At 37.1% G+C, this 24862-nt stretch overlaps 1 protein-coding gene across 1 annotated transcript in view; it reads left to right on the top strand.

Annotated features, from left to right (window-relative positions):
• Nucleotides 1-11001: 11001 nt before the first annotated feature.
• Nucleotides 11002-24862, top strand: part of ALDH1A1 (aldehyde dehydrogenase 1 family member A1) — a 53382-nt gene continuing 39521 nt past the window's right edge. Inside the window, exon 1 of the mRNA XM_055578312.1 lies at nt 11002-11132. Within this exon, the coding sequence (XP_055434287.1) occupies nt 11067-11132 (66 nt within the window). The 5' untranslated portion in view covers nt 11002-11066. The remainder of the gene's footprint in view (nt 11133-24862) is intronic.

Genomic DNA, 24862 nt, shown 5'->3' with positions numbered 1-24862 from the left:
AGTTGTGGCACCCAGGCTCTGGAGCACATGGGCTCAGTGGTTCCTGTGCCGCCGTGAGAGGACTTGGCTGTTCTGCGGCATGTGGGAATCTTAGTTTTTTGACCAGGGATCGAACCCATGTCCCCTGCATTACAAGGCAGATTGTTAACCATTGGACCACCAGGGAAGTTCTCACACAAATATTCAAAGAAACATCCACCAACAATAACATGTTATGGGAAGAGGTGTAAAGGAGTTTAAAATGTTCTAAGTAAGATTAGCCAAGGAAAAGAGTAAAGGTACAAATTAATTTTAGACTTTAATAAGTGAAAAAAATACATAATATTTGAAAAACTATTAAAATAATAAAAATAGTAAAAAATTCCCTAAATTACACAGAGAATAAATAATTTTTAAATTAATTTTCATGAATGTCATTAAATGTAAAATTAACATTTAGTTTAATTTTAAAACTAAAAATTTTAAATCAATTTTTAAAAGAGGAAAGAAAAATAAAGCAAGTAACATAAAAGTATTTAGTAAGACGATAGATTTTAAACATAAATTTATAAATACATTATAGTACATGTCAATAAAATAAGTGATCTAATTAGAGAAAATCTGTTAAGCTGCATAAGTAAATAAAACCCAATAGTGGACCATTTAATGTGCTTAGTTGCTCAGTGATGTCCGACACTTTGAAACCCCATGGACTGTGGTCTTCCAGGCTCCTCTGCCCATGAGGATTCTCCAAGCAAGAATACTGGAGTGGGTTGCCAGACCCAAGGGATCTTCCCAACCCAGGGATCAAACCCAGGTCTCCTGCATTGTAGGTGGATTCTTTACCATCTGAGCCACCAGGGAAGCTCAAACAGACATGTAAAACATACAGACACAGAGATTCTAAGTAAGAAGATGAAAGAATATATATTATACAAATTCCAACCCAAAGAAAAGCTACTGTGACTATAATTTATCATGAAGGCAAAAAGCATAGACATGAATAGGGATGTCTTATATGTGAAGTCAAGTGGGCCTTAGAAAGTATCACTACGAACAAAGCTAGTGGAGGTGAAGGAATTCCGGTGGAGCTCTTTCAAATCCTGAAAGATGATGCTGTGAAAGTGCTGCACTCAATATGCCAGCACATTTGGAAAACTCAGGACTGGAGAAGGTCAGTTTTCATTCCAATCCCAAAGAAAGGCAATGCCAAAGAATGCTCAAACTACTGCACAATTGCACTCATCTCACACGCTAGTAAAGTAATGCTCAAAATTCTCCAAGCCAGGCTTCAGCAATACATGAACTGTGAACTTCCAGATGTTCAAGCTGGTTTTAGGAAAGGCAGAGGAACCAGAGATCAAATTGCCAACATCCGCTGGATCATCGAAAAAGCAAGAGAGTTCCAGAAAAACATCTATTTCTGTTTTATTGACTATGCCAAAGCTTTTGACTGTGGATCACAATAAACTGTGGACAATTCTAAAGAGATGGGAATACCAGACCACCTGACCTGCCTCTTGAGAAATTTGTATGCAGGTCAGGAAGCAACAGTTAGAACCGGACATGGAACAACAGACTGGTTCCAAATAGGAAAAGGAGTATGTCAAGGCCGTAGATTGTCACACTGCTTATTTAACTTATATGCAGAGTACATCATGAGAAATGCTGGGCTGGAAGAAGCACAAGCTGGAATCAAGATTGCCGGGAGAAATATCAATAACCTCAGATATGCAGATGACACCACCCCTATGGCAGAAAGTGAAGAGGAACTAAAAAGCCTCTTGATGAAGGTGTAAGAGGAGAGTGAAAAAGTTGGCTTAAAACTCAACGTTCAGAAAACGAAGATCATGGCTTCTGGTCCCATCACTTTATGGGAAATAGATGGGGAAACAGTGGAAACAGTGTCAGACTTTATTTTTTTGGGCTCCAAAATCACTGCAGATGGTGACTGCAGCCATGAAATTAAAAGACGGTTACTCCTTGGAAGGAAAGTTATGACCAACCTAGATAGCATATTCAAAAGCAGAGACATTACTTTGCCAACAAAGGTCCATCTAGTCAAAGCTATGGTTTTTCCAGTGGTCATCTATGGATGTGAGAGTTGGACTGTGAAGAAAGCTGAGCACCAAAGAATTGATGCCTTTGAACTGTGGTGTTGGAGAAGACTCTTGAGAGTCCCTTGGACTGCAAGGAGATCCAACCAGTCCATGCTGAAGGAGATCAGCCCTGGGATTTCTTTGGAAGGAATGATGCTAAAGCTGAAACTCCAGTACTTTGGCCACCTCATGTGAAGAGTTGACTCATTGGAAAAGACTCTGATGCTGGGAGGGATTGGGGGCAGGAGGAGAAGTGGACTACAGAGGATGAGATGGCTGGATGGCATCACTGACTCGATGTACGTGAGTCTGAGTGAACTCCGGGAGTTGGTGATGGACAGGGGAGGCCTGGCATGCTGTGATTCATGGGGTCGCAAAGAGTTGGACACGACTGAGCGACTGAACTGAACTGAACTGATAGTGATAACAAGTTCAATTCACAAGTAAGATAAAGCAATGCTAAATTGGCAAGTACATAATAGCCTTAGTAATGTAAGATAACCAACCAATAGAAAAATTAAGAAATGCACACCAAAATAAACTATAAGTCAAGGAAGATATCACAATGAAAATTAGAAACTCTTTTTAATTGACTGAAAAAATAAAACTACTGTATTCAAACTTGTTGTTTAGTCGCTAAATTCATGTCCAACTCGTTGCAACCCAATGGACAGAAGCCTGTCAGGCTTCTCTATCCATGGGATTTCCCAGGCAAAAATGGAGTTACCATTTCCTTCTCCGGGGGATCTTCCTGACCCAGGGATTGAAACAGCATCTCTTGCATCTCCTGTATTGGCAGGTGGATTCTTTATTGCTGAGCACCCAGGGAAGCCCTATCCAAACCTGTAGATGTTGCTAAAGACATGCTTAGAAGGAAACTTATATCCTTAAATGAAGTGCATTAAGATTTATAGTTTGACAAGTAAAAATACATATTTCTTCTAAACAAGAAAAGAAGTGAAAATGGAGGAATAAAGAAATTGTACTCCACACCAGAGAAGAGAGATAAGAAGAAAAAGAGTATGCAGTTACCTCTGCAATAGTCCTCCCTTCTTAATATTACAATTACTGATTTTGACCTATGAGTCTGGCTGCCCAGAAAAAAGTGTACAATCTTTATTTTTCCTTATAGTTAAGTGTGTTTATGTGACTAAACTCTGATCACTGAGGGTCCTCTAGTCTTTTGTCATTTTTCCTCCCCTTTCTCCATTTGAATCCTGGAATATGAATGTAATGGTTGGAATTCTGGCAGCCTTCTCTTATCAGGAGGCCAAGAGTCATAGTTCAGGGATGCTGGGGCAGTGAGCTGAAAGGAGCCTCTGTATCTCTCAACTCTGCTACCACATCTACCCTGGATGAGCAGTTTATAATATCTATTTATGTGAAAGAGAAATCCATTTCCATTTTGAGTATTTATTCTGGATTTTTCATGATGGGCACCAAACCTAATCCTAACTGATATAAGGACAAACAGAAAGCATAAAGTACATGAGTCATCACAATAGAAGTAGAAATGGACTAAATGTATGTGTTTAACAGACTCTTGTAATCAGAAACTCTTAGATTGGATTAAAAATATGAGAGTGATTTGCTCTTTAAAATCCAGACCTACAATGTTAGGACACTAGACAGTTGAAGGAAATAATTACTTCAATAAATAAAATTAATAGTTTTACAGGAAAAAGGCAAGGAGTCACAGATGCCTGAAATTTGGCCAGTGTTGTTTTGTCATAATCAGAAGGGGAAAATCCAAGAAAAAAGTTTGATTTTGAGAAAGGATAGTGAGTTCAACTGTGTGTGTGTGTGTGCTCTGTCTGTCACTTGGTCGGTTCCACCTCTTTCCGACCCTCTGGACTGTATTCTACCAGCTCCTCTGCCCATGGGATTATCCAGATCCAGGCAAGAATACTGGAGTGGGTTGTCATCTCCTCCTCTGCCTGACCCAGGGATTGAACTGAGTGTCCTGTGTCTCCTGCACTGGTAAGCAGATTCTTTATCCACTGAGCCAGTGAGTTCAATCAGGGGGTCTTAAAATATGAACTAAGAGACTAGGTAGTTAATTGAGTGAAAATAGGCTGAACTAAATATTAGAGATAGGTTGGGTCTATGTTTAGTGCTGTGGTGCTCAAACTTGACTTTAACTCTGAATCACCTGATGGGTTCCTTAAAGCACAGATTATTGGGCCCTATCTCCAAAGATTCTGAGTCAGTTGGTCTGAGATGGAACCTGAGAATTTGAATTTCTAAAAGTTTTCCAGGTGATGTGCATGTCTCTTCAACTCTGAACAACATGAGGAAATAGAGTCAGAGCTGCTTCAGTGGTTCTGACAGCTGACCACACATTACAATTACCTGAGGAACTTTAAATGCATAACAATAGTTGGGCTCACAGAGAAGGCTATGGCACCCCACTCCAGTACTCTTGCCTGGAAAATCCCATGGGCAGAGGAGCCTGGTTGGCTGCAGTCTATGGGGTCGCTAAGAGTTGGACATGACTGGGCGACTTCACTTTCACTGTTCACTTTCATGCATTGGAGAAGGAAATGGCAACCTACTCCAGTGTTCTTGCCTGGAGAATCCCAGGGATGGGGGAGCCTGGTGGGCTGCCATCTATGGGGTCGCACGACTGAAGCGACTTAACAGCTGGGCTCAAATCCCTGTTATTGAATCAGAATCTCTTTTGTTTTGTTTTGAACTCCCTAGTTGATTCCAATGGGCAGGCAGGCTAAAATACTCTTCGAGTCTTCCGATGTTCAAGTTAAAATTTGTTTTTTTACGTAAATGTTTCTTTTCTTTTTTTTTCAATCATACTGCATGGTCCACATAAAACAAATATGCAGGCTCTCCATTTTCAAACCCAGCTATTTGACTAGATGTGACACGTAGCTCAGGTAACCAACAAGCAGCTGGAATGTAAAGCCTGAAAGTTAAGTTGGGATTTTGGTTATAGGTCTGGGTACATATAACTTTAAAATGTGGGAACGAATTAAAGGAAGCGAATTCAAACCAGATTTGATGTTGTCCAGCTAAAATAATCATTTAAAAAATTAATGGCTTTCATAAACAGCATTATCTATTGCATTTTACTTTTGCAATTGAATGAATATACATTTATACTGCAACTGAAACTGAAAAGTTTTCAAGATGTCAAGCACCTGAGAAGTTTCTATGCCAAGGTCAGATGGGAGGGAGGCTTTCCTTTATTTGAATAGGAATATTTAGATTTTAACAATAAACCAGAAAAACATGCAGAACACGTGATCAGTAACAGCTTGTACTATTTAGCAACCCTGAACTCATGCTTACTTTGATTATATATTGGGTTCCCATGACTGAGGTAACAAATTACCATAAACTTAGTGGTTTAACACAGCACACTTTATTCTCTTAAAACTCTAGAGGTCAGAGTACTGAAATCAGTTTCACTGGTCAAGGTCAGAGGGATGGGCTGAGCCAGCACCCTCCAGAGATTCTGGAGAAGAATCCACTTCCCTGTATTTTCCAGTTTCTAGAACTGCATTCCTTGCATTCCCTGGCTCCTGGCCCCTTACTTGTCAAAGCTGGCAGCTTCAGTGACCAAGCCACCTCCTGTTTCTGTGGTCAAATCGCCGTTGCCTCTTTCTTCTAAGGATACTTGGGATTGCATCTAAGACTCACCCTGACAATCCAAAATAAATAATTGCTCAAGATCCTTAATTAAATTACAACTGTTACATTTCTCTTGCCATAAAAAGTGACTTTCACAGCTTCCAGGGATATCTTTAGAAGTCATTATTCTGTCTGGGAAAATTATATAAAATATAACAAAAAGAAATCACATGATTCTTTTTATCATGCATAAATTCAGAATGGCAGAAATGACAGTGAAGTCAAAATTCAGCTATTTAGCTTTCCAAACACTGAGGCAAAAGTCAAAGGCAAATTGCAGATTTCAGCCAAATACTAAAAGTAAAGCACAATTTCTCAGCATACCTACAGATAGTACACCGGATTATAACCTGTTAACCTGTTTTTTAAAAAAATAATTTATAGCATAACACAAAAATTCCCCAAATATTTGTTTACTTTTTTCACTAACCCAGGATTTATCTAAACCATTTAGTATTTTAAATTTTATATTATTCTAAAGATACTGATTCATAATTTAGACATATTTGATTGTTTCCTTAAAATAAATTTCTAGACATAGAATAAGGGTTGAATATTTTTATAATTTAGTGCAGTTTGCCAAGCATTATTAAGCTCTGAGAAACTCTATAGGAAAAGGGTCATTTCTCTGCATCCTTCCATGTGCCAGGATTGGGAGTAAAAAAAAAAAATACCCTTGACTTAAAAATGCTAACTTGTTGCTGTGCATTTTGCACTTATAATTTATATTTATTGGACGACATTTGAGTGGAGAGTACTCCCTGAGAAACTTTCTTTACCTAAAACCATGATTTAACTCACTTCCCAGATTAACTTGCACCTCTGAATTTCCTTTGTAAGAATATTTTGACTGTATAATTTGTTTACAAATTCAAAACCAGGGAGAAAAGAACGTGTGGCATTAGAAGTTAAGTTACTGGTCATCTGGGGTGAGGAAGAAAGACATAGTGACAGAAAGGATGTACAAAGTGGACTCTGAGGTTCTAATATTGTTCTTTATTTGACCCCAGTGGTGATTATTTTGTTTTGTTTCTTTCATGATTTTTGTTGAGATGTTACTACAAAAATGTCATGATTTTTGCAGTTTTCTATACATGTTATGGGCTTCCCAGGTGGCACAAGTGGTAAAGAACCGACCTGCCAATGCTGGAGATATAAACGACATGAGTTTGATCCCTGGATCAGGAAGATCCCTTGGAGGAGGGCATGGCAACCCACTCCAGTATTCTTGCCTGGAGAATCTCCTGGACAGAGGAGCCTGGTGGACTATGGTCCATAGGGTCTCAAAGAGTCAGACACGACAGAAGTGACTTAGTATGCATGTACACATATATGGCATATTTGACTCTAAAAAATTTTTAATAAAAATAAATTAAAAGAGAAAAAAGTATGTAGACTCATGTCTACATACACTCAGTTTTGGAAACAATCTTCTCTGCTTACCAGTAGTCAAATCTCTTTGCTCCAAATTCTTATCATTCATGTGAACCTAGTATTTCAACAGCGTGGTTGAATTAAATGTTATTTAAGTTGCTGATTTATTAGGAGGAAAGGGCAATTGATTTCTATGAAAACAAAACTGAGTGTTATGTAAACACTCAATCTTGTCAAATTATGAAACACGCTGGCATACTAACAATCTATACATAAGACAATTGTAAAAAAAACGAGAAAATGTATAAAACTCTCAAAGTAGTCTGCATTCAGATTGCCTCAAAGATGTCTTTAATGGTTTTAAACTTCTTTCTGCATTTTGAGGAAACAAAAACAATGTGAACACTATTCATGCAAGGTTATTTCAAGCTCGAGCCGCAGACCCAGCTCTAAGAAATGGATTTGGCCTGTGAAGTTCAGCAAAAATCTATTTAAACTAAAACAGTCTTATAGAGGCTTTAATCTAATGTTTCTTTTAGTTACCCTTCTAATTAGTTAGTATCCTGGTTGTATCAGGTAAGAGGGGCATCTGCCATTTTAGTAACACAAGACAAAGAGAAAACAGTTGATAGGATATGTGAGGAGCAGGAGAAATCAAAGGTTAAAAAATAAAAAATAAAACATTGCTATTGGGCAAAGGATGTCAGACAAACAGAAATTAGCCCACAAAAAGATATGTTCACACACTCTAATGCTTCTTCCACCTCCCCTTTTAATACCAACTTGCCAATCGAGCACAGATTCTTTCATCACATAACAAGATCCATTTTTTTCCAAATTATTAAAAGTCAAACAGGCATGTGAACCCATGTGGTGTCTGTTGAAACTGCAGTGATCAAAAGCAAAGGGACATATCCATCGCTGGGTTAACCACCCAGCAGACTCACCCTGTGATGCTGAAGAGTCAGGGACAGCAGATGTCACTAAGCAAAGCAAGTTCAGCTCCAACAGATCAATTCTGGATTTCGAAATCAGAAAATGTGAAGATCAGTGATTTTTTATTTCACCATTTATAACCAATGTGTGGTTATTTCACCACACATAACCATTATGTGTGTTAAATGTGCATGTTTTTTATTTCAGTTACTCATGTGAGTGGGAGAAGCTTAGGCCCCAATAGCTTTTCAGTGGCTAAGGCTTGAGTTTTAGAGGAGTTTTAGAGAAATTCCTTATACTATGAGATAGCAGTTTCAGCCATGGCTGGAGACCTAGTCTGTATGGTTCTTGGGATAATGACAGTTTTCACCAAGGACTAGAAGAAGTCAGATTTAAAAGAAAATTAAATTATGCTCCTCTTCCCACCCCTTCACAGGTGTGTGTGTGCAGTTTAACTTACCCCTAAGAAGGAAAGGATGATTAAACATACTTCATCTATGACTCCCAAGTTTAATTTCCAGCCCATCCTCTGCGGCATAAGCCTGCTAAAATATACAATATATATTGTACATAAAAATATACAAGCTTTGACCCAGTCTTGAAGTGGGGCTTCCTTGTCCCTGAGTTTTCACCAAAGCCATTTTCCCTTTGTAAAGGAAGGAAGTGATCTCCTCAGCCTTTCACCCATGCAAACACTCCTAAGAACATACTATTCTACAAGACAAATTCTAGGAGATGGATGATAAAAATACTTATTTCAGAAGCAGAGATCTCAGGCTCTGTGGTTTCTGGATAAGAAAGATCTGCCCTTCAAGTAAGATTAAGGTGGGAGAGTTCCTGATCCTCTAATCACAATGCTTTCCTCATAGAAGATACTCGGTAAATATTTGTAAAAATTTAACAGGCAGGTGTGGTAACCTGTTTTATAGCTGTTCCTTTTACCTACATTCTGTAATATCTGGCATAAAGGGACCTATTCTTATGTAATTATTCAATAAAATATGATTAAGAATGAGCATATAAATAGTGAGATGACACAGCAAGTGTGCTGTGAAGCATTGAGCTTTGACTGCCTGGACAAGTGTTTGACTCCACAAACAACTGCAAAGCTGAGAGCAGAAGAGTAGCAAAACACAGCTGTCTGGGCCTGGCCAGAGCACCACTCTGAGTTATATAACAGCTGTTGTGTAATTGTGCATTTAATTCAAAACACATTTTTAAGAGAGAAAACAATTAGATTTTCCAAAAAGAATGAAATTGTGAGTGAGGGGGATAGGGAAAGAGAGAAAAAAAAACAATGAAACAGCACAGAAGTTTCTATCTGGTCTTCAAGCAGAGGCACAGGGGAGGCAAGGACCTCAGGGATGGTTGTCTTAGCATCTAGGGGCCTGGCCTATGAGCTGAATCTGTTTTTGTAAATAAAATTGTATTGCAAAGTGTATTATGGTATTGGTTGACTGTAGAGTTGAGTAAATCAAAACAGAAACTATGTGGCCTAGAAAACAGAAAATAATCTTTCTCTCTTTACAGAAAAAAAGTTTGCTGACCCCCATCTTAGACAAATAAAAGGCTACGCTTGAGGGCCTGCGAGGGTGACGACTCAGAGAACAAAACAGCCGCCTCTCGAGCCCATCTGGGAACGCTCTTATGGAGAGGAGGACAAGGAGAATAAATTAGAATAAGAACCAAGGTTTTGGTGTCACACTGGCCTGATATGAAATTTTGCTTTTGTACTTATAAGATTGGTGTTCATAAACAAGCTATTTTATGTCTGTAAAGTGGGGAACCCAGTGAGGGCGGAAAGAGAAACTACGGTTCCTGCCCCTGATTTGGAGTAACTATTCAACAAAACTTAGCTTCCCTACTTAAATCCCATATTTGGAAAAGCTGGCACTTTTCACTGGAAGAAATAATTATTACTCTTAATTCTTAGTAATTGGTTAAAAGCACCCAAGGTTTTCCATCTTGTTCTGACTGTAACTTTTGCTAGACTTTTGATAAAATAAACTTTTATACTTAAAAATGGGAGTAGTACAGTTAAAATTTGTCCTTTTTGAACGTTCCCAACTTGAAACATTAATCTCATTTTAAGAACCTATATTACTCAAGAGTCCTGTTTAAATTCACTCTTGGTACAATTGCCTGCGTCAGTGATTGATAAATACCAGCCAACTTCCAAAACCAGAGGTTACTTTCATTTTAAGCAAGTTTTAGCAGACGATATTGCCATTTGCTATTGTGGTGAGTGTGTGACAACACAGTCTGAGTTCCCTAAAAAATCCTGCTGACATTTCTGTTCCCACATATAAAAGATAATTTAGATAAAGACCATTTAAATAAAGATAAAGATAATTTAAATAAAGATAATTTAGAGCTCCTGAAATCCTAGTAGGTCTGCTTACCAAGCACTGAAATACATTTGATGGGTATGATTCTTTTCAAGTGGCCTTGGGGTAGGGTCTCTAGAGGGGACCTAAAGAAAAGCACCCTGCTTTTCTGGGACATGGACAGATTAGCCGATAGCACTGTCCTAAAGACACCTGGCCAGGGTCCTTGCCTCACTCGCCTCTGCAAAGAACAAGTGCCCTTTGAGATTCCTTTTAATCCTCGAATTCTCTGATTCCAAGTCTGTCAGAACACAGAAAGTTTCACAGTAACATAAAAAGCACGAAAAGCCAAAAAAATAATAACTGGCCTTAGTGGCCAGAGCAGCTGTGCTTCCTACACTTATCACAGGTTTCGGCTTTGTAAATTAATTCGTCTGCAAATAGTGCCCTGACTCCGGACGCAGCTTCAATACTGGAGCACTGGTTTCTTAAGGATTTAAGTTTAAAGTCAAGGGCTTCCTGCTCTAGGTGTTACAAATAAGTAGTGTCGTTTTCTTTTTGCTCGGAGTTTGTTCATCCAATCATATCCCAGTATGCAAATAAACCTTAGCCCAAGCAGATAAAAAGGAACAAATAAAGCCAAGTGCTCTATCAGAACCAAATCGCTGAGCCTGTCACCTGTGTTCCAGGAGCAGAACCAGCAATGTCGTCCTCAGCCATGCCAGACGTACCTGCCCCACTCACCAATTTGCAGTTTAAATATACTAAGGTTAGTACAACTTCTGCTTGCTGCTTTGCCTCAGCTTTATAAAAACTACATTTATTTAAAGCACAAAAGGTCAATTTAAGTAAACTGGTGTAGAGAGCCCTTTGCAAATATAAAAATAAAAGGCTTGCAAAATGCAGGTCTGGGTTTAGTGTCTTGATCACATAATGAATTCTAAATCGTATCAGGCAACTTTTCAGAAATTTATTTCTTAAAATATTTCTAAGTAAAAGGAATGCTCTTCACTGTAATAGGTTCTTGTGCCAGGATTCAGTGGACTTTACTAAGCAGTTCTATTAACTTTAGGCAGAGTACCCAGCATGTATAAGAGAGGCAAATACTTACTAGAGAAACTTACTGGAAACAGGCAAACAAATGGGAAATTGTTTTTTTTTAAAGGAAAAAAAAAAAGAGAGAGAGAGAAACAGAGTATAGTGAAGTAAAACAGAGCATACTGAAATAACATGATTTTTATATATGTCAAATGAGTGTTGAAATTGAAAGACCTGAATCTGATAATTGGATGAAGGAAAACGCCAGTTACAAAAAACTACATGGTCCTTGCATTATTTAGCCTATTTGGGAAAAGAAAGCCTTCCTATTTATTTCTTCAGCCAAATTTGTTGCCATTGGAGCCGGCATGTAATTGTTAGCTAATAAATATTTAGAGAAAAAAGAGCAGGAGCCAGACCCAGACTTAAAAATCCACAGTTAGGGAGAAGGAGGAAATGGATCCTATTTGAGTCAATCAAGAGTATCTCTGAACTTCGCCTGTTTCACACTGTTACATTCCTGCTTTCTAGTCAGAGCCTAGAACTTTCAGAGAAACAAATAACAAAACCAATCTAACCAAGATCATTTAAGAAGTGAGCTTTATGGTGTGATGCAGAAAGGAAAGTAAGAAAGGAACTATTCCCACTCAGGGAGAGCCACTTTGCTGTCTGACTTAACCAAGGAAATTACAAGAGCACTGTAAGTTAATGATAAAGTCCTGCTATTATTGTTTCCTTACTTGTAACCATGGATGGTTTTGAAATTCTAGTCTGTTAAATTTTCATTTTCATAAGCACAACAAATGAGGAAGTTGTTCAGCTGACTGGCTCTTTTCCATAGAAAAGTGTCTGCAGAGTTCAGATTGTGCCTTTAACATGGTTGACCAACAGTTATAAAGTGTATTAAAGTATTATTTTTACAAGGTTTTATTAAAAGGGAAAATATTTTTTTGTCCGTTTGATTTTATTCCAAATGGGAACATGAAAAATGCGATGAGACTATACCCTCCAAAGATTTTGCACTTGGCAAAAGCACGCCTAACAGATAACAAGACTCCAGTTTTCCCAACTTTCTTATTGTTTGTCACTTGCAAGATATTTCAATCCAAAGTAAATACATTTAAAAATGCATTCGTTTTATAAAGATCAAAACCACTGGCAATGATTGAGTTATCTATCCCCTTACTATTATAACAGTTTTGTTTTGTTTTTCCCCATGATACTGGGAAGATATTTTGATAGTCTGAATGTCACATGTTCTGGTAGTCTGAATGTCACATCTTTTAAAAATTTGGTTTGCAAAAGTTTGAAGTCTTCCTTGTCTGTGAATTTCCAGCGAACTCTAACATGAAATATTCTTTCTACTGAACTAAGCTTCATTAAGTAGTTATTAATTAAACATGTGAGAAACAGTAGTGGACAAATGAGATAGTCCTCAAAATATAGATACAAACACAGATTTAGTGATTCTTTAACATATAGAGATGATTTTAAGATTAATATAGCCTGTTCATTTAAAAGTCATTACACAAGAACACCCTCTAGGGAAACTAACTGACCTAAGTGCTCAAAAAGAGGCAAGATTCCAAGAGCAGGAATTTGCTCTTGCATATAAGAACTTTTCTGGGTAAAAATACCCAATGCAAGCAAGTCAGTGAATTTCGATTGCTCACACATCTTCTCTATAAATCTGTTCTGCTCAGATAGCATTTTATTGTCTGATTTATTGGTTACAGCATGTTCACACTTGGGAGGACACCAGTTATGTATGTAATTAAATCTAAATGGGTGAGCTTTTTCAAATGCCTTTGCATTTTCTTTTTATTGTGCCTAACCGAAGAACTGTATTGGATTTGCACTTGCAAGAGGAGTTGGAAAAAGATGGTTATTAGCTAACTTTCCTGGTTGCAAACAAAGTAAGGGATTTTATAGTGTCTGAGAAATTACCTTCTATAGCAAGCCCCTAAACTACGTTATTTTTCTTGCACTATTTTAGTGTTCATGTTTATTATCATTAGAACATGTTGGTTGTTGGAGCAAGGTGGAGGAAAGAGACAAGCAAGACTGAGTAACGAAAAACTATTGCAACGACAGTAGAAGATCTATACATGATCTCAAGCTTGAGACTGCTTCTAGTCCAAACAAAAGATCTCATTGATGCCTAACTTTCATGACTTTACAGTCTACTTTGTTTTTTAAGGTGCATAAAACAGAGATCCCAGTTTAAGAAATACTTTATAAAATGATACCAAAGTTTTTGGAATTTAAAATCTCAGTAACGTCAGTATAAGTGCACTCAAACTCAGAGTCTGTCTCTATCCTCATATCCGCGCCCCCCCCACCCCATTTCCAATTCTAAACAAACTCTCTTTCTCTGCCAGCTAAAAGGATGAGCTTCTTCGGAAATTGTGTGATCTTTGGAAAAACTACATTACCTCTCTCTGCCTTGGTTTCCTTACATGTGAAACGGGAATTCTTAAGGTTGAAGTAAGCATTACATGCATTTAATGCATATGAAGTCCTTGAAATAGTACCTGACACATGGGAAGTGATCGATTAACATTAGCCATCTTAGTCCGATTTATTTTTCTGAATTCTATCCAATTTTCCAGGACCTTCTTTTACTCAGCCTTTCCTAGATCTGTTTCCCACAAGGGTTCTTCTCACTTCATTGTCATCCCCTAGCTTTTCTGTCACTCTTTCTTGCACAGTCATGCCCCACCTGACAAGGATTTCATTGGAGCTAAGTTCCAAGGGTTTATCCTGGATTTCAGGGATCAAGAACTTTCTCTTACAGGATTTGGTATCTTTGTTTTCCATTCTCCCTTTACAACACTATTTTCTACCTTAAAGACAAATAGAAAATTCAAGAAGAAAGCTTTCTCAGACAGGGATCAAACCCCCAAATATTTAGTTTGACTCTTAAATGTAACTCATTCAATAATGAATGACTTTTTCATGCTAGAAAAGATCTTCATTGGCTAATGACATTTCACATACCCACACAGACACTCACACAGACAGGAAATATACTTAAGTTTCATTGTGTTTACTCTGTGCCAATGACTGTTTTAGTTATTTATGATGGTTTTATTTACTCTTTATAATAACCCTATGAGGATGTTACTATTCCTGCTTTGTATTTGAGGAGACTGAAGAATAGAGTGGCTAAGTAACTTTCCTTAAGTTACACAGCTAGTAAATGACAAAGCTAGACTTGGAATGCTGGCAGCTTCAGCCCTCACCCCAAGTGACTCGTCTAAGACCAGTATCACTACTTTGGGACATGGAGTTGCTGGCATCCTAGTCTATCTTTATTCTGACTTTCATTTGTCCATTCCTGATTACTGGAGGGGACATGCCTATGAGCCTTTCCAGCTGTTGCTCAGCTGTTTCCAGGCCAACAGGAGAAAGTTTGCCACCAATTTAGAAAAAGTGGAGAACAATAAGAAAGGTTGGAAACAAACAGACTTTCCAATTTGATTGAAAAGGTGGGGTTTGAGCTGGGAGAGGCTATGATGCAGAAGACTATGACACAGGTGTGCAATTCCTGTGAGAACTGCATTTCTTCAACTCCTAGGGAATAATAAAATTATAAATTTATTTTTATAATAAAATAATAAATTTTGGAGAAGGCTATATTTCCCCAGCTTTCTGGTATTATCACTTAACCCATGTAGGTTAAAGATATGTTTTTGATAAAGAACGTTTATGAATCATTGAATACTATGTGCTAGGCACAATTTAAAGTGTGTGTGTGTGTGTGTGTGTGTGTGTGTTTCATCATTATCTCCCTTTAAATTCTTAAAACAAACAAATTCAGGCCACATGCATTTCCAAATACCCCATTCTTTTCACTCGTTTCTCCTTTTTTCCCTTCCTCTCTCTCTCATTTTATATCCCTTTATTTACCAAATCATCGAATTGTTCTTATGATAGTCCTTATAATATCAGAAAGCAAGAATGATTCTTGCCTCGTGGAGCTTGTATTCCTGGAGGGGGTAGGAAGAAAACTAAAAAGAAGAAAACTGAAAGCTGAGACAATATGAGGAGAAGAGCTTTCTTTGGATGAGGTGTCAGGGAAAGCCTCTTTAGGAAGGGGACAGTTAAGGGAAGTCTGAGGGAGGCAGACATAAGGTGGCCATGAAATTGAGGAAAAAAAGACCCAGAGTAAGAACACCAGCAGGGGCATCTGTGGACAAGGGCGTGGTATATTCAAGGAACTAGCCAAAGGCGACCATGGTTGGAATGAAGTGAGGAAGAGAGAGCATAGATAAGGCTGGAGATGAGGGTGCTGCCAGACTGCCTGATGGGTTTCATTGGAGCAAACCACTGAGGGGTGCTTAAAACAGGACAGGACTCAGGTTCAAGACAAAGATGACTGTGCTGAGGCACTGCTTTCATTTGGGAGATCGTTTAGCTCCCCTCTGACTGATGCAATATTTTGTTTGCTCTTGGCTGGGAAGCAGTTGAATACATAGGGGGTTGGCTGCAAGGTGAGGTAGCTTAACAAGATAAGTCCGGCTTCGATTTCCAGCTCTTCTACTTATTTAATGATATGACCTTGGCCAAGCTTCTAAGCTCCTTGAGTTTCAGTTCCTTTGTCTGTAAATTAGGAATAATAATGACTACCTTGGAAAGTGGCTGTGAGAATTAGGGTAATTTGTGGAAAGTGCCTGGCACTTACTTATTAGCTCCTTGGTCCAGGCTCTTTTTAACCCTCTCCTTCCCAAGATGATTCCTAGAATTCTAAAAACTTTCAGTTGCCAATGTAAGCAAATCAAATACTTGAACTGCTTGTCACGGTTCAAAACTACATTCATCTGTTGGTCTCATTTGAAGTTCATAATTAACTGCCAGGAAGGAGATAGGGAAGATGTCTCATTTTAAAGCTGCGGAACCTGAGCTTAGATAGCTTAAGTGACTTGTTCAAGGTCACACAGCTTTTAAGAGGCAAAGACAGAATGAGTTGAATCTTCTCATTTCATATCTGATTCTTTTCCACGAGAGTTCATTTTTTTCCCTCAACACTGAAAATAGCAGTATTTAATATTTGAATCTCATTAGATTGTCTCTAACAAGTGTTTTTGCACCTGTTACTTAATTTGTATCATTCATTCCTTACTCTGACTGAGAGAAGGGAAATTTGGATGATAAGAGAAGAGAGATGATTTGGACATCAGATCCCTAAACAGGTGGACTGGTAGAAAGAAGATACTCCAGAGCAGTATAATCTCAAATTTAATTATGTAAGTGACACTTACAGACCATGTTGAAACGCAAATTCCAATGCTATAGGTCTGAGGAGAGATCTGGTATTCTGGATTTCTAACAGACTTCTAGGATTTGTTGATGCTACTTAAAGCATGGTCTGCTAACCAGCAGCAATTGTCAAAAAGCGTTGAGTCAGCCTTATAACTTTACCTACACGGTGGTCACCATTGAATTAAGGACCTGACGTCCTGTTTCTCCCAGAAAGTGGCTGTCACACTTTCTGGGAGAAACAGGAAAGTCCACTCACACCCAGCCAGGTCAGAAGTATTTATTTTCTCCTTCAGAAAGTGCCAAGTCCTGCAAGAACTAGATCATGGCCACGAGCCAGTGATGGAACCAACTTTGATTTTCTTCCTGAGATATAAACCTTCTTTAAGAATGTAATATTTAACTCATCTCTGAAGACTGTGTCTTTGCAAACTGTTTTGTTCTCAGACACCTGCTTAGCTTTAAGAAAATCTTATCAGCAAAATCCTAAAGTAAATAGCACATTGCTTAAAAGAGGGTGTTATTCCCATTTCATAAGGGCTCTCAGAACCAGTGTTCACAGGGTTTCCTTAAACTGGACTTCACATATTTGTCATTAACTACTGGCCAGAATAAGGGGGTGGGGTGAGAAAAACTCTTGACGAGTATGAGAAACAACTCATTTGAAGAGCAACCCAAAGTCAGATTAGTATCTCTAAAATGGCCTGGGTAATCTATGGGATGATATAACACAGAGCAGCATAAAAGAACCCTCCTGGGAATACTAGCATTGATAAAATGGCCATGCACTTCTCTTAAAGTGGCAATTATCTAGCATAGAGTGGTGGTGGTTTGGGTATTCATGATGCTATTATAATTGTGGCCAAATGCGTTATACGTTTATTAGATTGAAGTGGCCATATTGAGCCCTGTTCCGAAAAATATGAGCAATAATTACTTCATTATTAAACATTTAATTAAGAGCCACTGCTAATAAATCAGAAAAGTAAATTTTTGTGTAAACTGTATTTCATCATAGTGATACATTTTGAGTATATATGTGCATGAGTGTGTAAGTGTGTGTGAGTCTGTCTGTCAAAAGTTCCCACAAATACCAGCATTGCTTGCAAGGTGTGTAAAATGTTGCTAATATTTGACTTTCTGATATTATAATATCTATACCTGATGCCTTTATTGTAATGTTGGAATTATTAATGTGAATTTCTTGACTGAGCATTTGCATAAACATCACACTTCTTAAAATTTTGTCTGAACAACTCTCTCCCTCACCCTGAGTCCATTAACTGACCATTTCCACTGCTCTCCGAATACTTTTTCAGAAGTCAAAGAAATGTAAATATCAAACAGCTGAATTATGCTCTACATTTGGCACTTTCTTTAGAAGGAAGGTATATATGCAAGCAATTATATTTTGGGTCTTAGTATTGTTAAGTATTAAATATTTACAGAACTTTCTAGTGCTTCTGCAGCTTACCTCTGATATAGGGTATACATAATGTATGGAAATTATTGATGAGTATTTTTGTCAGCTGTGGGACAAAATGATGACGTGGCTCAAAACAATAAAGCTTCAGCATCTTTTCTTTTTCCCTGATTGAGTTGAAAAGGATGAAAAGGCTCTTCCAAAGACAAGTAAGAAAAGAGTATACACTCATGTTACTGAACTCAGACTGTAATATAAAATAGAAATGAAAAGGAAAAACTTTATTTCTCCTACTTTTGTTTTGGCCACCCTCTCATTTTGTTTTCATTCTTTTGACTGCAGTTAAGCATTTTCCTCCCGTCTGTTATTTCCTTCTTAATTTCCTTTTGGATTTTTTTTTTTTTTTAACTTTGAGTCTCAACATTTTGCTTTGCTGCCTCAGGGTTTGGGTTAAAAATAATTGCCAGAAGATCTAGCTTTGATACTTTAAAATGTTTAACACCCCCACCTGACTTTTGCTTAGTCTCTATCTCTCATTAGCTCCCATCTTGGTTCTTTCTCCCTGCCCCACTTCACACCCTCCGGGTCTTTGGTACATTTTAGTTTCCTAATGTGGGGGAAAAGTTAACACATTTACAACATGCATCACTTCCTATACATTTTCAACTGTACCCATTATTCCACATGGCCGAGACTCAGGATGTCAGGTTTGGAATTTCACACAGGTGACATAAAATGGAGAATCCTTTCAACCTTCCTCACTCTTGGCATGACTTAAAAGAGATTCTTTGTGCATTGAAAATGTGATCTGTTAAAATCTCTCTGCCACCAAGACAGCGCTGGCTTCTCTCACGGCATCCAGAGCTGCTGGCCCGGTTGCAGTCCTGCATAGATCAGATGAATTTGGGGCACCCCAAGAGACTTTTGGAGGGAGTCAGTGCTTCTCTTTTAAGCCAACGGGTTTCAAAATCTCAGCAGATAAGGCTAATAGGTTTTATTTGCCTATTAGACAAATCTAACTTCATCTAAACCAGTCATATTTTGAGGAAAGTGCCTATTTATTTAGAATTGTAGCTTTATACCAAACACACTAAGATATACGAACTTTTCCTCAGAAAAGGCTTTCTTTCATTCAAAATTATGACTTATTCTTGGACACTAAACTACATTCAGGAAACAGCCATTTTCTTTTTTAAAATCAAAGTTTATATAATGTATCTCTTACAATCTGACATATCTAAAATTTAAAGAGTAAAAATCAATTATTAAGTTGCCTCAACATTTCCATTGATTGTTTCCCCAAGTAAGAAGCACTTGAAGTTTAAGAGTATGCCTGGCATCTATAATTTCCCATCAGTATTGTGAACTTGGAGTCTACTGCACATATATATTATTCAAAAGTATCCTGAGTCCAAACTTCATAATTAGAATATAGTTAATATAGTGGTTAAATAGGATCCAATAATTGTTTTTTACTTTTATAGCATGATCCCTTTCCCTCCAAACTTGCTAAAGGCAAATAGCAAATGGAAAATGAAGTTGTAATCAGGATAGATCATTTCAACAGACCTAAAATGGTTTCATAATCATTTTGGTAAACATCTATTAACCTATACATCTCCATATAACCATTTTATATAACTATAGGAAGGATGATTATTCAAAAACATTCAGCTACACAGTTGGCTGTAAGACATATATAAACTGAATAAAATTTAAACAGAGAACAAGATGATCAAGATAGTCCCTACCAATAAATTCTCCACAGCTAAGGGGAAGAAAAGGATGGTACAATGCCAGATTCTTTCATCTCATTCTCTGTGCCGAATTTTGTTTTCATACTCAAAGGCTTGCTGTTTGGGGGAGAATGTATATCATTGATAATTTACAGACTATGTTGATACATCACTCTTCTCTAAAGCCCTAAGACCTCATGCCTGGAATGTTTAAATGGTGTCTAGGCTAATCCCTTGGACTCTGTTTGTTGTTGTTGTTGTTTAGTCACTAAGTCTATCTTGTCAGAAACTTTTGTGACCCTATGGACCATAGTCCGTGAGGCCTGTCTGTCCATGTGATTTCCCAGATAAGAATACTAGAGTGGGTTGTCATTTCCTTCTCCAAGGGATCTTCCCAGACCAGGGTTTGAACCTGTGTCTCCTGCACTGGCAGGCAGATTCTTTACTATTGAGCCACCAGAGAAGCCTGACTCTGTTTGCTCTATCTCAAATCCATTTTTGGTACATTAAAATCAGTATTTCTAAAACATCCATATGATCCTGTCACTGTCTTATAACATCCAGGATAGAGTAACTTGGGTGTCAAAATCCATCACTAACTAGTTTCATTTTCACTGTTGGAATTTATCTAAGACTTGTTTCCACTGGAATTCTCTGCTTGGGGCTGATTTCTTGACTGTCCAAATATCCCAAGAGGGTTCCCTCTCTCTGCTCCTTGTTTTCCTTCTTTCTACCAATTCAGTCCAAATTTTCAAGGTTGGATTCTTCCAGGCCATGCTCCTTTCTTCTATGAGTTTCTCTGTGCAACTTACTAATTAAAGCACTGCTTTGGTCATTGTTCTCTACAATCTTCAATTCTTTACTGACTGATCATGATATAAATATACTCTCCTTTTAGATCATAGCCACTTGGAAGCAGGGCCATAGCTCACTAATCTTCCATGTTTCCCTATTACCAACAGAGTATTTCTCAGGCGTCTACTCATTTGACTAATGCTTTTCTGATAAAACAAAAATGATGATTTTGTGTCATATGAGTATAAGCACAAATTCGAACAAAAATTAAGTTCACTGTATTCCCCTATATTAAAGATGGAAACTGAATAATGCAGAGTAATTGCTGGTAATTTGAGATCATCTGCCACTGATCTCTTTAGTAGCCTGGAGGAGGATAGATAAACTTCTGTTCTTACTTTAATGTTCACTTACAAAATATTCACTGACTTTAATCTGAAAAGGGAGTTTTATGTACAGTTTAAATACAAGAATCTGATAATGAAAATAGATGGTACATACATATTATAATGGTTCTTTCACCAAAGAGAATGTATGAAGGGATTAAAATAATTTGTAATACACTGGGATGACCCTGAGGGATGGGATGGGGAGGGAGATGAGAGGAGGGTTCAGGATGGGGAACACATGTACACCCATGGCTGATTCATGTCAATGTATGGCAAAAACCACTACAATATTGTAAAGTAATTAGCCTCCAATTAAAATAAATTAAAAAAAAGTAAGTTGTAATATATTGAGAGCATATTATTGAAGAGTTGAAACCACAAATTATCAGTGTAAGAGGATTTAGGTGGGAGATGAAAAGCTTCACCACGGGCCTAACAAAATACAATACATTCTGTACCTTCTTTTTATTAGAGTTTTGGTGAAATTGCACTGTGGAAGGGTGGAACTCTGGGCATATTTCTGACGGGGAGACTTTGTGCTCTCTTAGTTTAGAGATATAAAATTGGAGGAGGTCATACTATCTTTAGAGCAGAGAAAATGCAGAATTAGAAATTTGCAAGGCTGGCTAAAGAATCTAGGACAAATAACATGATGTCTTTAGTTTCTGTTTGTTAGCTGATGAGCTGATGTGTAGATAGCTAGCTTTAATTCAAAACAAAACATAATAAGTAATTTATTAGTAGGATATTAAAATGCTATGTTAGGAAACAGGAAAAAAAGAGGTTAAATCCAACTGGACCAACTAGTGAAATCCTCAGGAGGAAATGACATTTTAAAAGAACTTGAAGTATGAGGAGAAGAAAATAATGAAACTCCAGTCTGATAAACAGTGTAGAATGAGGCTGAAACAAAGGGGAAAGAGTGGGAAAAAGGTTGGAAAATGATCTTGGGGCCAAGTGGTGAGACACCTCGAACACCATGCTGAGGAGTTTGAGAAGGGAGAACAACTCACATGTTCTGAGAAGGTGACACAATTTGAACTGGTTTTTCTTAGGAAGATTATAATAAGATGAAAAATCAATTAGGCAGAGATAGGGGGCAGGGAAAATAGGGAAAGGTTTTTTGTTTGTTTTTTTTTTAAGGTAGTATAGAGTGAGTGAGTGAGTGAAAGTCACTCAGTCGTGTCCAACTCTTTGCGAGCCCACAGACTATACAGTCCACGGAATTCTCCAGGCCAGAATACTGGAGTGGGTAGACTTTCCCTTCTCCGGATAGCATAGAACATAGTGATAAAAAAGGATGAGTAGGGGTTCTGTGTGTCTTTAACAGAAGAGGGAAGGGGTGTGTGTGTGAGAGAGAGAGAGAGAATGCAAGAACAAGTTTTAGAACCTTAGTTTGAAGTGAGAGCAGTGTAAAGCTAGAAATGACAACGAGCTGAACTTGGGACAGTTTGATTAAGGTGCTTCCCAGTGATCTCTTGGGGGAAAAATAGGACTAAAGACATAGGAAATAAAACACTGTAAACTTGAAGAATATGAACTGTAAAGCCTACAATAACTTCAGGGGAAAAAAGACAACATATAGTGAAGGACTCTTTAGCAAACATACCAAAATTTACACATTCAGCCTAGTATTCATTTCTTTCAAAGCAGTCAATTTTAGGTATCTATACTTGTTTCAACTATTTGTACGAGATTAAGATTTGTTGTTAGGCCCAAAAAGGAAGAATTTTCCTTCAAATTTGCCTTTAGAACTTAGAACAAATTATTTTTAATATCTTTGTTATCAAAAGATAATAAATGTTTATCCTTTGAAAGTAGATTTGATTTTCACAAGTAGGCTAAAATCATTTAAACTTCATCTAGAGTATAAAGTGGGTAAACAATCAGAGCAAGGCTTCTATGCACAATTAAGCTGTGACTGTAAGTTGATAGTATTTCTTGTTCATCATAAATTTCCTTTCTTAGTATCTAAAGATAAATTTCATTGAATATTTAATCTTATGTTTACAATAATGGTATAACAGTTTTTTATTTCTCCCTCAGCCATCTTTTAAAAATGAATTTTATCATTAAATAAAATATTGTAAATTAAAAAAAATAATAATACCTACAATGCTGATTCACTCCAAAAGATGTTGAGCAAGTCAGTAGTTGTAATCTAAATTTATTTTTCTTTAAGTTCAACTAAGAAGTTTATATTTTTTTCCTAGAGGCTACTAGGAATTTTATGGTCTTCATCTGTATTATATTACCCTATCAGAGAAACAAGGATTTTCTCGATACTTCTATCTTTCTCAAACTTCCATATTTGTGTCTTTGGACATCTAGTCTCTTCATCTGAACTGCTTTGTACCACTTCCCCTTTAATTTACTCATGTCCACATCTTTTTCCTGTCAGTTCCAGGCTAGCACTACAATTCTTTGGAACTCCTCCAAATACATAGGTTACATTGGCATGAAGAGGCAACTAAGGAGACATATCCTTCCTCTTGTTTTTTAACCAAGTCAAAATATGTGCAGAATATTATAGATCCTACCCATATGTAACTACTGGATTCTAGGTTCTTTGATTCAATTTTAAGTTATTTAATAAAGAGTTCTTCACTGAGGTTAAGATCACTTGAGGGCTGGGATTGTGCTGAACACTTTGACTGGGGTTTTTTTGTTCTGAGGATAAATCAGAGAAACGGACACACACTGTCCTTGACCTTATCTTAACTTACAGCTTAAGAGGGAAGGCAGACATTTAAAAATGAGTTTTGAAAAAAGTGACAAGCTTTATAGTAGACATGTAGGAGAACAGGGAATGCTTTTGTAATAATTTTTTAATTTTGGGGGGTAACAATCTTGTAAATCACAGACTATAGAATTAATCATGTGTAAGCATTTTGTGATATATAGTAATATATATCATTAATTTGACAGAATGTTAAGCTAAATTTGGACACTGCACAGAATAGCTAAGTCAGTGCAAACTCACAGGTTAATTTAAAAGAGTACTTTTATTTCAAATATACACAATATAAATAATTAAATCAACAATGTATAATCTTGAGAGTTGTCACTGGGGAATCTTTAATAGTTCAGTAATTTGTATTTAGCATAACAACCAATTTAAACCTTGAGGGGCAGTGTTTCAATACATTCTCCCTCAGAGTTGCACAATTAATAACTTATCTTTAAATATCAAGTTAAGAGGAGGTGTCTGAGTTAAGATATATATTACAGATCCACTGTGTATGTCACCTTTCATTTAAAATTTCATGGGTCAATTACCTGTGTTTTAAAATTAAATAAACTAGTTCATGTTGTAAAAATAATCTAACAGGAAGTCACAATACATAATATTCAACACTGTACTTATGATTTTTTTTGTATTTCAATAATGAATAAGAAAGAGAATAAACAAGAAATAATGGGATGAGAGGAGAAAGAAGAAATTCTAGCTTTTGTCAGAAACAAAATATAACTATTCATCACAAAAATAGTACTTCTTAATTTGGCTATGTAAGATATTTTTATTCTGTGAAAAGATGAATGAGATATCAAAGGTATTATAGTTTCCATAAAGAAATGCAAATTCAGCATTGCAAAAATTGAAACTCAGACTTTTTAAATGATGTACTAACACTTCTTAATATTCTTACTCTTTGTGTACACAGAACAAAATTCAGTTATTTTCTGGACCCCCTGTTTCTTTTAATGCAGGTCTCTTTCTCATAGATAGAACTAAGAAGTCTCATACCTGATTTCATCTGAGGACAAATAATTTACTAGACAATCTTTTAAAAAGAAGAATGAAACCCTTATTTCTTTAAAAAGTCGATGAAAAAATGTCACTGATTTTTTCCCT

The sequence above is a fragment of the Bubalus kerabau genome, chromosome 4, assembly GCF_029407905.1.
Source record: "Bubalus kerabau isolate K-KA32 ecotype Philippines breed swamp buffalo chromosome 4, PCC_UOA_SB_1v2, whole genome shotgun sequence".
Taxonomy (NCBI): domain Eukaryota; kingdom Metazoa; phylum Chordata; class Mammalia; order Artiodactyla; family Bovidae; genus Bubalus; species Bubalus kerabau.
Note: the sequence above shows the minus strand (reverse complement) of the source record. Positions and strands in the feature narration are given on the sequence as shown.